The sequence below is a fragment of the Salvia miltiorrhiza genome, chromosome 2 (genome assembly GCF_028751815.1).
Source record: "Salvia miltiorrhiza cultivar Shanhuang (shh) chromosome 2, IMPLAD_Smil_shh, whole genome shotgun sequence".
Classification (NCBI taxonomy): Eukaryota; Viridiplantae; Streptophyta; class Magnoliopsida; order Lamiales; family Lamiaceae; genus Salvia; species Salvia miltiorrhiza.
This window is the reverse complement of record NC_080388.1, coordinates 22777907-22793065: the sequence shown is the minus strand read 5'-3', so window position 1 is coordinate 22793065 and position 15159 is coordinate 22777907. Positions and strand designations below refer to the sequence as shown.

Genomic DNA, 15159 nt, shown 5'->3' with positions numbered 1-15159 from the left:
TGGACTGTCACAGCGCGCGCCGCCGGCTGTCGACGAAGGGGAAAACCCCCCAATTTCTTAGATCAATATGTATTTCTAAACAATTTTAAGCAAATCATGAAAAATCCTACTGACTCTTTGTGTTTCCCTGTGTTTCCCTGTGTTTCCCAGTGAATTACAAGTAGGGACCTATTTTTGCTTGAGTTATCGCCCGCTCTAGCGGCGCATGAAGCGAGAATCGTCGATTTGGGATTCTGAAAATTGGGGCAGTAATCGAAGGGCAATGGTCTCCCCAATTCCGAATTAGGAATTCCCCAATTCCAGAAGCTCTGACAACTCTGGACCGAAGGGATCCTCTTCTTCGCTCTTCACCATAGCCGAGCCGTCCGCCGACGTGAGCCTTAGTAGTCGCGCCGCAGCACCGCTCTTGGAGCGTGATGCTGAGCGGACATTAGCGAAGAAAATCTGACAGCCACCGCTGCAACTCTTGAATCCAGCGAGGCCAGAGCTGGTCGTCGTCCCACTTGAGCCCCACCATTGTCTCTGTACCTGAAACTCCCGATTCCGGAAATAAGCAGAATCCAATTTCGCAGCAAAATCAGCCTTCCTTGAATTCAATAGAGTATCGATTTTCGTCAGCTCCGCAGCCCCTGTTGCCTATTGGAACCGCGCTGATTTCCGTCAGAATCGTGCCGAGGCTTTAAATTCAATAGGGAAGATTTTTATTTACGAACGTCTCTCTCAATTAGTATCATGTTAAGCTCAGCCATTGTTGGACTTATCCTATTCTGGTTTGCTTAATTTTTGCCTCGAGGTTCTGCTTGATGCGAGTCCTTTGAAGAAGAGTGGATCGGATAAAGATAGGGGATGGTCGGAGTTTCAGAGGGAGATTGTGCAGATTGTTGCTGTCCCCAACTGAGATCATTTCTAGAGCAGCAACAACCCGCGCCTCAGGCGATTGCCAGATTCGTCATCCACGGCCAACATCGGTCATCTCGCCCGCCACTAAGCCGGTGGTTGTCGTCATCGTGCTCTAGCACCAGAGTTCGTCCCCTCTTGCACCGGGCTCTGGAGCCCCTGATTTTCTCGTTAAATTGACCCGAGTCGAAGATACCAAAGCTTACCTCTGTGCTCTAGTCGCCGATTATCGCACCGGGTTCTGGAGATTGCTCGCTGCCGGCCACAAATCACCGCTTCTTTGCAACCAGGGAATTGCAGCCCAATTCATTCTAAAAGCTAAGTCTTTGATCCCTTTGCTCTAACTCGAACATTACAAAATTGGATTAACTTTGATTGAGAGTCTTATGGCATTATCTTTAGTATTGGAGCTGATGGCATTATGATTTTTGCTTTGATTCATGATGCGATTATACGAAAAGCCAATAAACTGAGTTATTAGATATTGTGATCACTTCATATTCAGTTATGAGAATTTCAGCTTTGATGTGGCCACTTCATTCATTTACTTATTTGTTCATTTATTATTTCTTTAAAATTGGGTCCTGAAAAGTGTAAATGTTGGGTAACATGTGCCCTCCGTTGTTGGGATTTTTACTTTAGTTCCAGGGTTGATTTCATTGTTGATCTCCGTTGTGGCTCTGCTTTCAAGTTAATGCATTACAACATTGATTCAATGTGTAGGGGGACTCCAGCGCTGATATGATTGCCAAAGATCTGGCCTAAAGATGAAATCTGTGGGTAACTTTCGAGAGCAGCGCAGGAATGTGATTGTCGGGGAGAAGGGAGATTCAGTATTGCTGCTCAGCCCGGGAAGAAACTCTCAATATTCAATGCAGGTTCATGGAGACGCACGAGAGGGTAGCCTATGAAAAGCTGCGCCGCCAGCTCTAGCTCACCCTTCTCCTCCGTTGTTAAGCTGCGCAGCCAGCTCCGGTCCTCCATTTCCTCCGTTGTTAAGCTGCGCAGCCAGCTCGGGCATGCTTTTATCCTCTATGGTTACTCAGCTGCGCAGCCAGCTCGGGCATGCTTTTATCCTCTATGGTTACTCAGCTGCGCAGCCAGCTCGGGCATGCTTTTATCCTCTATGGTTACTCAGCTGCGCAGCCAGCTCGGGCATGCTTTTATCCTCTATGGTTACTCAGCTGCGCAGTCAGCTCGGGCACGTCGTGAGTTGGGAGATGATGCACTATTGGGTGTGGACAAAAGGGTTACCAGCGGCTGGGGAATCTGGATTCAAATCCGGTCGATTCAAGTTTCAAAGGACTGGGCTTTTGATTTTACAGATCCTCTCTCCCGAATATTCGGGGAAAATTATCATGGGTTTTTAACTTCATGTGTTTTTAACTTCTGCTCCTGGTCCTCAGATTCCATGAACAGTGCACCGCGCGCCGCCCGCCACCGGGAAGCCTCAAGTCTCAAGAATGGGTTCTTAGTTTCTTGGATCTCTTTTCATTCGTTTGAACTTCGGGAGTGAGACCAAAGGTTTTGTTAGCCATGATCCGGCAAATGTTGTGGAACACAAGCAGCTAAGTTTTCATTTCCAATTCTTGTTTCAATTCCTCAAAATCCTTTTATCGATAGACTAGGTGTATTTTGGGTAACCTGCCTGCGAAATTTGCGCTAGTGCTCATGGTCGTTTAGTATTCGAGCTGAATTGAAATGTTTTAACATCGTTAGATTGTACATGATGATCTTTGCATGAAATTTTCTTGGGAATCATGGTGATTTTTGCATTTACATTGTACATGAATATTGATGGGATTATTTGCTAAGTCTCATCTGAATTTCTATGAGGGGATTTGGGTTTATGTGATTACCGATTATTCATGAGTCATATTGTGGCTATGCACATGAGCAAAGATTTGTCGGGAATTGAAATTTTAAGCACATAGTTGAACTTAATTGGGGCTATGATTTGGCTTTGATCTTAGCTCAGGACTGAAGAGGGCAGCGCAGGCGAGGGCATTTGAGGTCAGCGCAGACGGCGATCTTCGAGAGAAATTGAAGCATCAAGAGGTCAGTGCAGGTGGCACCAAGAGATCAGCGCAGGCGGCATCAAGAGGTCAGCGCAGGCGGTGGTCTTCGAGAAGATTTGGAGCATCAAGAGGTCAGCGCGGGCGGTGGTCATCAAGAATGCAGCGCATCTGGTCTATCAGCGCAGCACGTCTTTTCTCTCAAGGCAGCGCAATGCGTCTTGTCTATCTGGGCAGCGCCGCTGCATTTTTCTCTATAAGCACGGGGCAGGGTTGCTTTTTAAGAAATGTCTGCAAAGAACACAACTCATATTGAATTTAGGGGCTTGTTGGATTTTTGAATTCTAGGCTTGAAGAGTCGCTTAATCTTATTATTACAATATACTGCTGATATCTTGTTGTGGTGGAATTCAACTCTTAAATCTGGACAGGACCAAACGAATGATGATTTAAAATTTATTTCTTATTCATATGAGAATATGTTACGAAGTTGAAAGCTAATTGTGATTGTTCGTTGATGAATGCGAGGATCATGCGAAGGAAGATACAACAGCAAAATTAGTGGAATAACAAGATGAAGTAAAATTATTAAGCTGCGCTGCATAATTTTCTAAGCGGTGCTGCGGGATATCTAAGCTGGTCTTCAACATAGGAACTCTACATCCCAGCACAGAATGTCTAAGCCGTAATGTAACAAAGGTGACCCACTAACTAGTGGTGATCCAGGTACTTCGCAGAACTGAAATTTCTCACTACATGATCTTAAGGTGTCTCATCGAAGCATGTAAGTATGAATGAAACATGATCTTAAGTTATTTCATCGAAGCATGTAAGCATGATTGAGATTTGGAAAATGTTATACTTTACCACTTGAGAAAAATCATGATTTATATTACCTCTTGAAGGGATTTGTGAATTTGATATTATGTCTTGGAAGCTGCACACCTTCTGCATATGTGTCTAGGGTTGAAATATGAATTGATTAAGTATACGAAGCTGCACAACTTCTGCATATGTGCTAAGGGCTTGGAACATAATTTGATAACATACTTTGAGATCATAGTAGGAACACTAACCACAAGCATACACATAACATGTTTTGTTGAATCATGCACATGTTACCAAGAGGGAGGGAGTAGGGTATATGTTGCCTTCTGTATTTTTCTTGAAAATTTACAGCACATCAGTAATGGTTAACAAGGCTGGAAAACCTGCTTCGGCAGAAAATGAGCTTTAGTGGCAATTCAGCCACGCTACGGAGGGGAAAGCCTTAAGTGGAATCTGGGTCTTCCCAGCGCAGTCAGGACATTTACCTCAGCTACCTCTGCGCAGCTATCTCAGAGCAGCTATCTAGTTATCTCAGATACCTCAGCGCAGTTATCTCAGCGCAGTCAGGACATTTATCTCAGCTACTTCAGCTCAGTTACCTCAGGGCAGCTACCTCAGCGCAGTTATCTCAGCGCAGTCAGGACATTTATCTCAGCTACCTCTACGCAGCTATCTCAGCTACCTCAGGGCGGCTATCTCAGCGCAGCTATCTCAGTTATCTCAGTAGTTTTCAGCGCAGAATGTCCGAGCTGTTGTCAGTTCAGATTGTCTATGCTCCGCGCAGGAATATCGTAAGCCGCGAAAGTTAGACAGGGGTGTACCATCTTGATTGTCTATGCTCCGCGCAGGAATATCGTAAGCCGCGAAAGTTAGACAGGGGTGTACCATCTTGATTGTCTATGCTCTGCGCAAGAATATCGTAAGCCGCGAAAGTTAGACAGGGGTGTACCATCTTTGATTGTCTATGCTCCGCGCAGGAATATCGTAAGCCGCGAAAGTTAGACAGGGGTGTACCATCTTTGATTGTCTATGCTCCGCGCAGAAATATCGTAAGCCGCGAAAGTTAGACAGGGGTGTACCATCTTTGTACCATCTTGAGGGCCGCTTCGGCGGGGGTGTACCATCTTGAGGGCCGCTTCGGCGGGGGTGTACCATCTTGAGGGCCGCTTCGGCGGGGGTGTACCATCTTGAGGGCCGCTTCGGCGGGGGGTACCATCTTTGTACCATCTTAAGGGCCGCTATGCGGGAGTGTATCATCTTTGTCAGTGCAGGTAGTGCAGCGCAGTCAGCGCGGGGTTGCCAGCGCAGGCGGTGCAGCGCAGTCAGCGCGAGGTTGTCAACGCAGATCACTTGAGTCTTCCCAGCACAGGTTATCTAAGCCCTTATCATCTTTAATGATGCTCGACGAATCAAAAGGAAAAATTGCTATCTCTTTTATCTAAGCTTATTTCCAGCATTAAAACACTCTGTCTTTATCATTTTTGCAAAGATTGACAGTTCTTGTCTAATAAGTCGCAGGGAATCGTGTATGCTTAATGGACACGAGAGAACAACACAGCGCTGACTTCACAACACACACCACTAGTTGAACAAAGAGAACGCTGTTCAACTAGACCAGGGGGGAGTAGCTGATGAGGACTGGAATACTCATTAGCGTTGTGCTTCGTAATCCAAGCTTATTTTACCTTGTTATGATTATTGTTATTATATAAACTAACGAACACAGGTCTAACTGAAGAGACTTGCTAACAAATGAGTACAAAGAGTCAATCAGCCTTGACCCAAGTACAGAGCTGCTCAGCCAGACCAGAGCAGCGCGGACCAAAACAGCGCAGCATAGCTGCGCAGCCGGAGTACGGCACCGCGGCACGACATCGCAGCACAGCACCGCAGCACGGCACCGCAGCACAGGAGCACGACACCGCAGCATAGGTGCGCAGCACAGCAGTGCGAGACAGCAGCTCAGACCGGGGCAGCGCAGCAGAGCTGCGCAACACAGCACAGCAGCGCAGCACAGCTACCAGAGCCAGGTTGCCAGAGTGCAAAGCTACCAGAGACAGCCTACTAGAACTCGCAAGGCCTGAGACTAGCAACGAAGGGACTTGGCGGCGCGAATTACCTAAGCTACTTTGCAGCACAGACTCGCCTGCGCAGCTCAAGGGAACTACTCAACACGGGCAACGAGGGACAGCGCAGATGGGGCAAACCAAGATCATTAAAGGGCCTAAATCCAATTGTTAGAGTTCATGGGCCTAAGGCCTTTAGGGTTCATTCTCACAACTATAAGTAGGAGGTTTAGCATTATCATAGGGGGGATCAACTCATTTGAGGAACACACTTGTAATATGTAAACACTCTCAATATAGTGAAAACCAACGAAGAACCTCCCGTGGATGTAGGTCTTGATGGCCGAACCACGTAAATCCGTGTGTCGTTTATTGCTTTCGAGTTCTAGTTTAGGTGTTGGTGATTCAGTGCTTCACCACTCTTTGATCTCAGACACTTTCTATTCTTTTCTGGATTGACAACTGGCTTGGTTATAGGCTCATTGACAGGATTGAGATTCCCAGCGCTGTCCATCCGCATCTTCAGCAGCCGATCGATCTCTAATTATTTTTATGATAGTTCCTGGTATTTCACTTTGGATTTTCTGGTGGCTTTTCCTGAGATTACTTTTGACATTAATTGTTTCGACCCCTATCTTTGGGGTCGATGATCGTCGTGCTTGGACTCATTCTCACTTTGGAGAGGTTACTTCGTCTTAGCCATGGATTATATTCATCCTAGCTTTCCCACCGTGGACTGGGGAAAGTGGATTTGGCCGTCTTTCATCCCGGTTCGTCGCTCTATTGTTACTTGGCGCATTATTTTGGGCCGTCTCCCGACAGCTAGCCTTTTGCGCCGCCAGGGCTTCCAGGGTCCGGGGTGGTGCCCGCTCTATAGGACAGCCGGAAAGTACAATGTTCATCTTTTTTGGGAGTGTTCGATTGCCAAGCAGGTCTGGAGTTCTCTTTTTGCTTGGTTTCACTTTGATGGTTCCTCTATTTCGGATGTGGAAAACTTTATTTCCTGGGCTATGTGTGTTACTGCCAGCAGGCAAGTCGCGAACCTTTGGCCGGTCGGTGTCATGTCCATTGTTTGGGGTATTTGGAACCATCGGAATAAGGCGGTGTTTGATGATGCTTCTATTTCTGCCACCACTTTGGCTGTCCAGGTCAAGGCTTTCATTCTTGAGGCTTCTCGTTTCAATCTTGGCGAGATGACTAACTCGGTTGAGGAGTTGCCGGTTCTTCATGGTCTTGGGGTGCCGGGCAAACCCTGTCGTCCTACCTCTTATGTTTATGTCTTTTGGCTGCCTCCTCCGTATCCTTGGCGAAAGATCAACATTGATGGGTCTGTCCATGGTTCGCCGCTCTGTATTCACGCGGGTGACATCATTCGTGACTCCAGCACTGTGATTGGGTGCTTCCATTTTGCTGCTGGTAGAGACTGGGCTTTCAAGGCAGAGCTTTTGGCTCTGATTATTGCCTTGGAGCAGGTGGTGGTCCAGGGTTGGGATTACATTTGGATTGAGATAGACTATACTTATTTGGTGGATCTCTTCTGTTCTTGCTCATATTCGGTTCCTTGGCGGTTCTTCAGTAGGTGGTGGAAGATTCTTCAGGATATTACTGACTTGCATATTATCATTACTCATATCTATAGAGAAGAGAACCACGTTGCTGACTTCCTTGCTTCTTCTGTGGTGGATGAGGGTTATTGGCCTTTTGCTATTTCGTATATTCTGCAGCTGGTGCGAGATGACAATCGTTCTCTTCCCTATGTCCGGATCGTTCAGTAGTTTGTCTTTGGTGGGTATTGGTGCGGAGCGCTAGTTTGGAAGTTTTTCAGGGTTCTGGTGTGCTGGTCTCTGCTCCTTCCATGTGATCTCCTTTGGGTTGCTCTCTTTAGTTTCTGCTGCTTTACCAGCATTTCTATCTCTCTCTGTTTTTGGTTCTTGTTTCTGTTTTTTATGTTTTCTGTCTCCGGCTGGTAAGCCGGGCTTCCTAGGGGAGATGGTTTGGCCGGAGTCTCTGAGGTTGTCCCATTTCCGCTTACCGCCGGTGTTTCCTATTGTCTCTCTAGACGGGCACTCTTTTTCCTATTTAAGGATTTTCCCTTTGGATTTACCTTAAAGAGGTTTTAATGAGGCTCGACCCTTAGTTTGCGCCTGTGCTCTTAAGGGTTTTGGATCTTTTTGTTCAATTTTTTGTTTTTCTCAATAAAATTTATATTTCAGTAGTTACAAGCATATAATTTCATACAAAAATGCATAACTTTGAACAGAAAAATGCATTACATTTTTACAAATTATGTATTTTCACTACCTCACCCCACACCACACCCCCCAAGCCATTTTTTTTTAAATTTTACAAATTCTAGTATTTTCGCCACCCCACCCCCCACCCCCAAGCAAAAAAAAATTATTTGTTTTATTTTTTCATAAAACTATTTTGTTGACCGCTGATCCACCGCCCACCACGCCCTCAAGCTATTTTTTTTCTTTCATATTTGTGAAAAAATCAAATTTGTTAAAAAAATAAAAAAAAAATACGTAATTTTTTTTTGGGGGGGGGGGGGTGCAGTGGTAAAAAAGTAGATTTGTGAAAAAAAATTTGGCTTGGGGGTGGGGGGCAGAGGTCAAAAAATCATATTTGTTAAAAAATAAAAAAATAACTTTTTTTTTGCTTGGGGGGGGGGGGGGTTGGGGGTGGTGCAGGGTGGGGTGACGAAAATAACAGATTTGTAAAATGAAATGCATTTTTTGTATAATTCAATGCATTTTTTTTTTCTGAAACTTTATGCATTTTTGTATGATTTTATATGCATGTGAAACATGTCTATTGGTTTTTTTTGGGAGGGGGGAGGGGGAGTGGGATAGGGGATGGTGGTGGGGAGGGCTTGGGGGCTGGTATGGGGTGGGGTGGCGAAAATACCAAATTTGTTAAAATGAAATGCATTTTTTGTGTAAAAGCTTTATGCATTTTTATGTGATATTATAAGCATGTAAAATATGTCTATTTTGAGAAAATCTAAAAAATTATTATTTTTAATTCTGAAAAATATATTCTGATTTTACCCATCTACAGATTTTGCCTTGAAATGTCTTGGAAGTTCCTTGCCACGTGTCACAATCTTAATGCGCCACATGTCACAATTGTGTGGTCAAGATTGGGTACTACGATACTACATTAAGACATGCATGGTACTATATGATCCTATATAAAAAAGAAAATAAGTCATTATTTATAAAATGGATGAAGCATTGATGAGGAGTAAATACTCATCAGCGTAGTTGCCCTTCTATACTTCCATTTTATATACCGATTAAACATTCCCTATTGTGCAGAACCAAGAAGGGCTATGCAGATTGTCGGACACCCATGGCCTGCGCAACCTTATCCGGCCTTGAAGACTCTTTACCGCGCAGACCTATCCGTGTAGACCTATCCAGCCCTGAAGAACTCTTCACTGTGCAGTCTTAGCAGGCATTGAAGAACCGCTTCCTGCACAGACTCTGTCGGCATTGAGGAGTGACACACACCCGTCGTGCGGTGTGGACAAAATACCTGTGTATGCCCAGTACAGACAGTACACGCTCATACTTTTCACAACAAGAACTTTAGTCTTAGCGGTAAGCGTAGGGTCGAATCCCACAGGGAGTGAGGAACCACTTTGTTCTCCTACAACAAACTGAGGTGTCACAATTCTCAATCTGTATACTCTGCACAAGAAATAAACAAGATCAATAATAACAAAGGGGTGAGGTTATTCGGTTAGGTCATAACTGTTGTTAACATTCGATTCGGTCATAAGCACACTGATGATCCGTCTATGATCCATACAAACCAAAGGCGTGGCCCAAAGACATTGGGGCGTTTCAAGGGGTTATACTTCACATATAGGATGGTTGATCTCATTGTGGTCACTTGGTCCGAAGGTCACACAATCCCCGGTCACAAGGCAGTGCTTCACTTCTCCTTAGATGGTAGCCATACCCGTTACTCACCAAGTATGGCCCTCACCAACCTTCTCTCCCGAGGTCCCCAACTCAGCACTTTGAGTGACACATGCCTCCTGGACACAACCATTTCCGGCTTTGTCAGCCGACCAGTTATAGACATGCTACGGCGCCGAGATTGCTTTCCTCGTTTGATAACCATGGCTTTATGCCTCGTCACAGTTGATGGATAGTCTCTAGAGAAGCCCAAGACTGGGGGAGGACAGTGTATCCCATCAATCCTTTCCCCACCTTCCGGATCTACAACGCCTTTTGTTGACGCTGCTCAGCTACTCGGTCTTGCGCATACCGGTTGTTGTACATTGGTACACCCTGGCCTTTGCTTGACACGGACAGCGTTTTACCGAACGGAGATCACCCGTTAGGCCCTTACTGTCCATGGTTTCGAACAGATCCTTCCGGAACTACGAGATTCAACCGAAAGAACAAATGCCTCACGAATGTTTACATGTTAACAACAATTACTTCCACCCCTAAAACCTCACCTAAAGAATTACTCACACATAACAGAATTCATAAATGCAAAAGAGATTAAACACATGATAGAACGAGAGAAAATACTGAAATAGATAAATAATACCTAGGCTTCAAGCCTTCGATCTTGTTCAAAAGCAGAAACACAACTGAATAGGAAAAAGTACTGAAATGTAAATTGTTTTGGATGCCACACACGGCGAATCAAAGTGATAACTAAAGTAAAAATAAGAGTTTCAAGTGCCAAGCGTCTGTGCACGCTGCACACCATTAGTCTTTTATACTGCTGAATGGTAAGGATTTAACCCTAGCTGTGCCGGCTCCAAATCTTCGCCAGGATCTTCTTTCCTTAATTAGCTCGATCTTTGATTGATCCGATTGAAGATGATGTCCAGCTGCAAGCTTAGTCAACCTTTCCCATTCTTTCGATCCTTCCAGTTTCTTCTTCCATCTTCCACTTGCTTCTTCGATATCTCCGAGATTGACTTTCCTTTTATGGCTCTAGCTGTCTGCTTCTCATGGTAACGATCAGACGGATTGCTCTTTTCTGTGTGGCTCATACCAGGTGGGTTGCTCCAGGTTCCCATGCCCCAAGTTAAACTGGAGAGGTACTTGTTGGCCGAAGCTCCATGCTGGTAAACATGACTTAGCAATCTGGGCTTGGTAATGCTCATTCTGACCGCATTTCCTCCGTTTCCGCTCTACTAATCTCCTTTCCTCCACAACTTTGTTTTCCCCCTGGACAGACCTGAACTGACACAAATAAAGAGAAAAATAGGGCCAAATGGCCCAAAAGTCGAAGACGCATCACACCTACACACTTAAAGCATACTTGCCCTCAAGTATGTAGGTGGATTCACAGAAGACACGGATGAAAAGGTTGAAAGAAAAGAAATAAAACTAAGAGACACGAAACTTGCATAGATTTCAGGATCAGATCATACCAACATGTATCATTCAGTTCAGTCAAACCACAAACCAGAGTAATGATCATGCATAAAGTGCGATGGTAGTCTCTCTTCTCGCTCAAGCACCGGTTAAGTGTTTACACTTATAATTTGTTGTGCCAGTTCTTCTAAGAATTTGATCGAAGACTACAAGTTACGCATACTAGTATGACTCATCAAAGGGTCTTTATTGGGTTGTAATGGGGTATACGGAGCTAAGGTGAGGTATATATGGTCCAGTGGATAATTTCAGTATCACTCTTACTCAGTATATATGTTCAATACAGCTACAACCAACCCTTAATTCCCCCGCTTTCAATGGGGTTCATTTTCTTTCTTTGATTCTTTTGCGGGCAATCATTTTTATTCATCAAATTTTTTTGTGCCCAGATTTCTTTCTTTCTAGTGATTCCCTGTTCACCATTTCATTTACTTCATAAATTCTTTCTCCTAGATATAGCAATAACAAGGCTCAAGAAAGAATGAATTCGGCTCAAGTTGGCATACAAGGGATTCTTTTTACATTAAACATCAAGGAAAAATCTGGGGCCCTAAGTCAAAGAATCGTGCCCAAATCACACAAGTCATGTACTAGCAAAAATGAGTCCTCAAACAAAGTCAAGATTTCCTAGTCACAGCAAATTCTTACCACAAACATGCATTTTTTTCAATTTGGCCCTGATCTCACCGGTGGGGTACTCTCAGTATCCTCACAGCTACCATCATGCATTTCATACTCAATCCACCAATTCATACCAAGACTGAAATCAGCATGCACAATCCTTCACCATCAAACAATGCAAGTAGACTCGACTCAAACACAGATTAAACAGACACTAAAACAAGAAAAACAAAAAGATAAAATAAAACCTAATCTACGAGTTCAGGGGAAAGGTACTTAGTCGTTTCGGCCGGAGGATCTCGCCTCCGCAGTCAGCATCTCATTGATTTCTTTAAAGCCAGCCTCCATCACTTTGAATCCTTCTTCCACAGTATCCCTCAACGTGGCCACTTCTCCTCCCAGCATCACCAGCTCATCTTTGATTTCCTTTAGTTCGGCCGTCAGCTTGATAACCTCGCCACTGATTGGGCGAGAAGTTCCCTGTTCCTGTGCAACCTTCGGTTCAGGTCGAACTGAGCTGCCTTCTGGTTGGACCAAACGGTAGCTGCCACCTTCATCCATCTCAACAATCCGCCAACGCACCAACCGCCCGATATCAAAAAGTTGGGTTTCTGCCACAACTGCCTCATCCGGGGTTTTCTCGTTGAAACCCGCAAGCTTCTTCGCCAAGAGGGTCACCAGTGGGCATAGGGAGAGATACTTGTTGGTATGGGTTACCCCATACTGAAATTGCAGTGCAGCGGTGAACCCAAAGTTTACCCTTTTTCTCTCCACCATGCACCAGAGCACAAAGAGCTCTTGCTGCGTGACTACGTTGGATCCCTCAATTCGGCCATAGATGTTATAGGCCAACCAACGATGGCAAATCTGCAGGGCTGGGTCGCGGAGTTCGTTGGATTTGCTGATATTCTTCACATATTTGGCCCCCGTTGAGAGTTGGGACCAGTACTGGTCAATCTGATTGCGCCACTCCGGTGGAGCCATGGTTTCAGCTTGTTTATACTCATCATCGTACACTTCCTTGTCCTCTATTACTCCCAGGTGGATGTTCAAGTCGTTGATGGATAGTGGGAACACCTTCCCCCGCAATTGGAAGCGGAGGGTACCTGGTGTTTCGATTGAGTAATTTCCCTTTGGCTTGAACTCTACCGTACTCATGAACTCTTCCGACAATTTCTTGTACGCCAACACATTCCACTTCAGAATCTTCCCCTAACCAATGCTCTCGAAATATCCCTCCACACATTCTTTTATCCCGAAATCCTCCAACACTTGAGTCACCAGAAAATACCAAGGAGTTATCTCCCGATTCTGTAAAACGGCATACCTCAGACTGTCCCTCGGTATGACCGTCTCCATAGTACTGGGTCGTACCACTCCCCTGCGCTTGACGCCCTTGGGTTTTGAGGTGATTGTGCTCGTCACCGGCTTAGCAGGGGCGACCACATCCTCCGAGTTGGAGCTTTCAACCATCTCGGTTCTCTCTGGGTCTACTTCCATCGGCTCCTCCATCTCCTTGGCCTTCCCTTTTTCGGCTGCAGTGGGTTTCCTTGGTTTCTTACTCTGTTCAGCTTTTGTTCGGGTCTTACTGCCTGCCGGTGCCGGTTTGGCCTTAACTGGTAGCGGGGGTTTGGCAACATCTAGCTTTCTTTTCACTCCGGGTCTCTTGCTCTGGGGTGTTGGGATTTCTACTTCCCTCTCCTGAACGGCCTCAACTTTCTCTGCTTCATCATCCTCTTCCTCGTCCACCTTCTCTTCTTCGCCCTTCTCCTCCTCCGCTTCCGTTTCCTCGGAAGCTGTCTCCCCTCCTGCATGGAGATTTCTGGAAATTGTGGTTGCGGTTGAGCTTGAATAGGTGGTGGTGCGACAGTGGATCGCGCCGGAGTTGCTTTGCTCGCCTGAGCCTTCTTTGATTTCTTCACAGGAGGGGTGAGCTCGGGCTCCCCTTCTTCCGGTTGCGTCGACTCGGCGGCTGCTCTTGCTACTTCTCGTTCCTCTTGTTGGAGGACTTTGGCACGCCCTTTGTCCTCGGGCTGGATCTTCAGCAAAGGGTCTTCGGTGATTTTAGTGGAGGTCTCCTCCGAAGCGGTCCGCCTTGTGGTACGCTTTGGAGGTGGGAGTTTGGCGCCTTTCTTCTTCGGCGGTTGGGTATTTCCGGAGCCTGCTCCTCCTTTGGTTTTTGCCATTGCGAATTGCAGAGATCACAAGACTTAGGATTTGTGCGGAAGTTTTGGATTTTGTGGGGTTTTTTTTTTAGGCAAGGTTGGTTTTTAAGAAAGGTGATCGGTAATTATGGGATTTTAGGGTTTGAGGTGAGTGGTGATCGTGGTGTAGCAGTTTTTTCGGAGGTTAGGGTTTGTGGGGAAAGAGATCGTGGGTTGAGACTTTGAATATGGTAAGTGTGACGGTTATGGCAGAAAAGGAATTTTTAAGGAAATAAAACCTTGGCCAAAATTTGAAATTCAAATTTCTGCGGAAACCGAAGAGTTGCAGTCACATCGCCGCCTGCCTCTGACACGCTCGCGTCATCTCCCTTCGTAAGCCCTCTTCCAGACCGTTCCAATCCTTAACTCTCCACCTACACACTTTGCAACGCAAGTGGGCTTGGATCAACCTCTGGGCCTCCTTCCAAATTATCTCGGCCCGACTTTCCTGCATGTCAGTGCATCCAAACAAAAACAAAACAACCTTAAAGAAAAAGAAAATTCGGTACAGACCATACCGAAGTAACCACACTGGGTTGCCTCCCAGCAAGCGCTCTTGTTTCTCATCTTGAGCTCGACCTTCCTTCACTCTTCACTCGTACTCAGGGTCGAAAAGGTGGCACTCCTCCTTCTCCTTCCCTACTTCAGCAAGCTCATGATAGGGCTTTAGGCGATGCCCATTCACCACGAACGTATCAACTCCATTGTGATCATATACTTCAATGCTTCCATTTGAAAAGATTCCTTTGATCACGAATGGTCCTGACCACTTTGAACGAAGCTTCCCAGCCATCATCTTGAAGCGTGAATTGAAAAGTAGGACTTTTTGTCCCACCAAGAATTCCTTCTTCCTGATCTTGGCATCATGGATCCTTCTGGTTCGCTCTTTATAGAGCACCGCATTGTCGTAAGCCTCCAACCGAAGTTCTTCCAACTCACTCAGCTGCAACTTTCTTGCTTCTCCACCTAGGGTCATACTGAGATTAATTTGCTTGATTGCCCAGTACGCCTTATGTTCAATTTCCACAGGTAAGTGACATCTTTTCCCATAAAGCAAGCGGAACGGGGACATTCCAATGGGTGTCTTGAAAGCAGTTCTGTATGCCCATAA

The 15159-nt window shown here is 45.6% G+C and overlaps 2 protein-coding genes across 2 annotated transcripts; one reads left to right on the top strand and one right to left on the bottom strand.

The window, feature by feature from the left end:
• The first annotated feature begins 6240 nt into the window (after positions 1–6240).
• Positions 6241–8028, top strand: LOC131011612 (uncharacterized). The gene is made up of 2 exons (XM_057939387.1): positions 6241–6738; positions 6837–8028. Exons 1-2 carry the CDS (start codon positions 6701–6703, stop codon positions 7579–7581), a joined length of 783 nt encoding a protein of 260 aa, XP_057795370.1. The 5' UTR covers positions 6241–6700; the 3' UTR covers positions 7582–8028.
• A 5028-nt stretch (positions 8029–13056) lies between these two features.
• LOC131008145 (uncharacterized) lies at positions 13057–14030 on the bottom strand. The gene is made up of 2 exons (XM_057935039.1): positions 13739–14030; positions 13057–13652 (listed from the first exon to the last, which is right to left on the bottom strand). The coding sequence occupies exons 1-2, from the start codon at positions 14028–14030 to the stop codon at positions 13057–13059; spliced, it is 888 nt and encodes a 295-aa protein (XP_057791022.1).
• Positions 14031–15159: the final 1129 nt, after the last annotated feature.

What these genes read in the sequence shown, in the direction of transcription:
- LOC131011612 (XM_057939387.1), top strand. Translation starts at nt 6,701, where the DNA reads ATGTTCATCTTTTTTGGGAGTGTTCGATTGCCAAGCAG. An exon ending in AGTGTTCGATTGCCAAGCAG is followed by an intron (nt 6,739 to 6,836) that starts GTCTGGAGTTCT and finishes TACTGCCAGCAG; the next exon opens with GCAAGTCGCGAACCTTTGGC.
- LOC131008145 (XM_057935039.1), bottom strand. Translation starts at nt 14,030, where the DNA reads ATGGCAAAAACCAAAGGAGGAGCAGGCTCCGGAAATACCCAACCGCCG. An exon ending in ATCAAAGAAGGCTCAGGCGA is followed by an intron (nt 13,653 to 13,738) that starts GCAAAGCAACTC and finishes ATCTCCATGCAG; the next exon opens with GAGGGGAGACAGCTTCCGAG.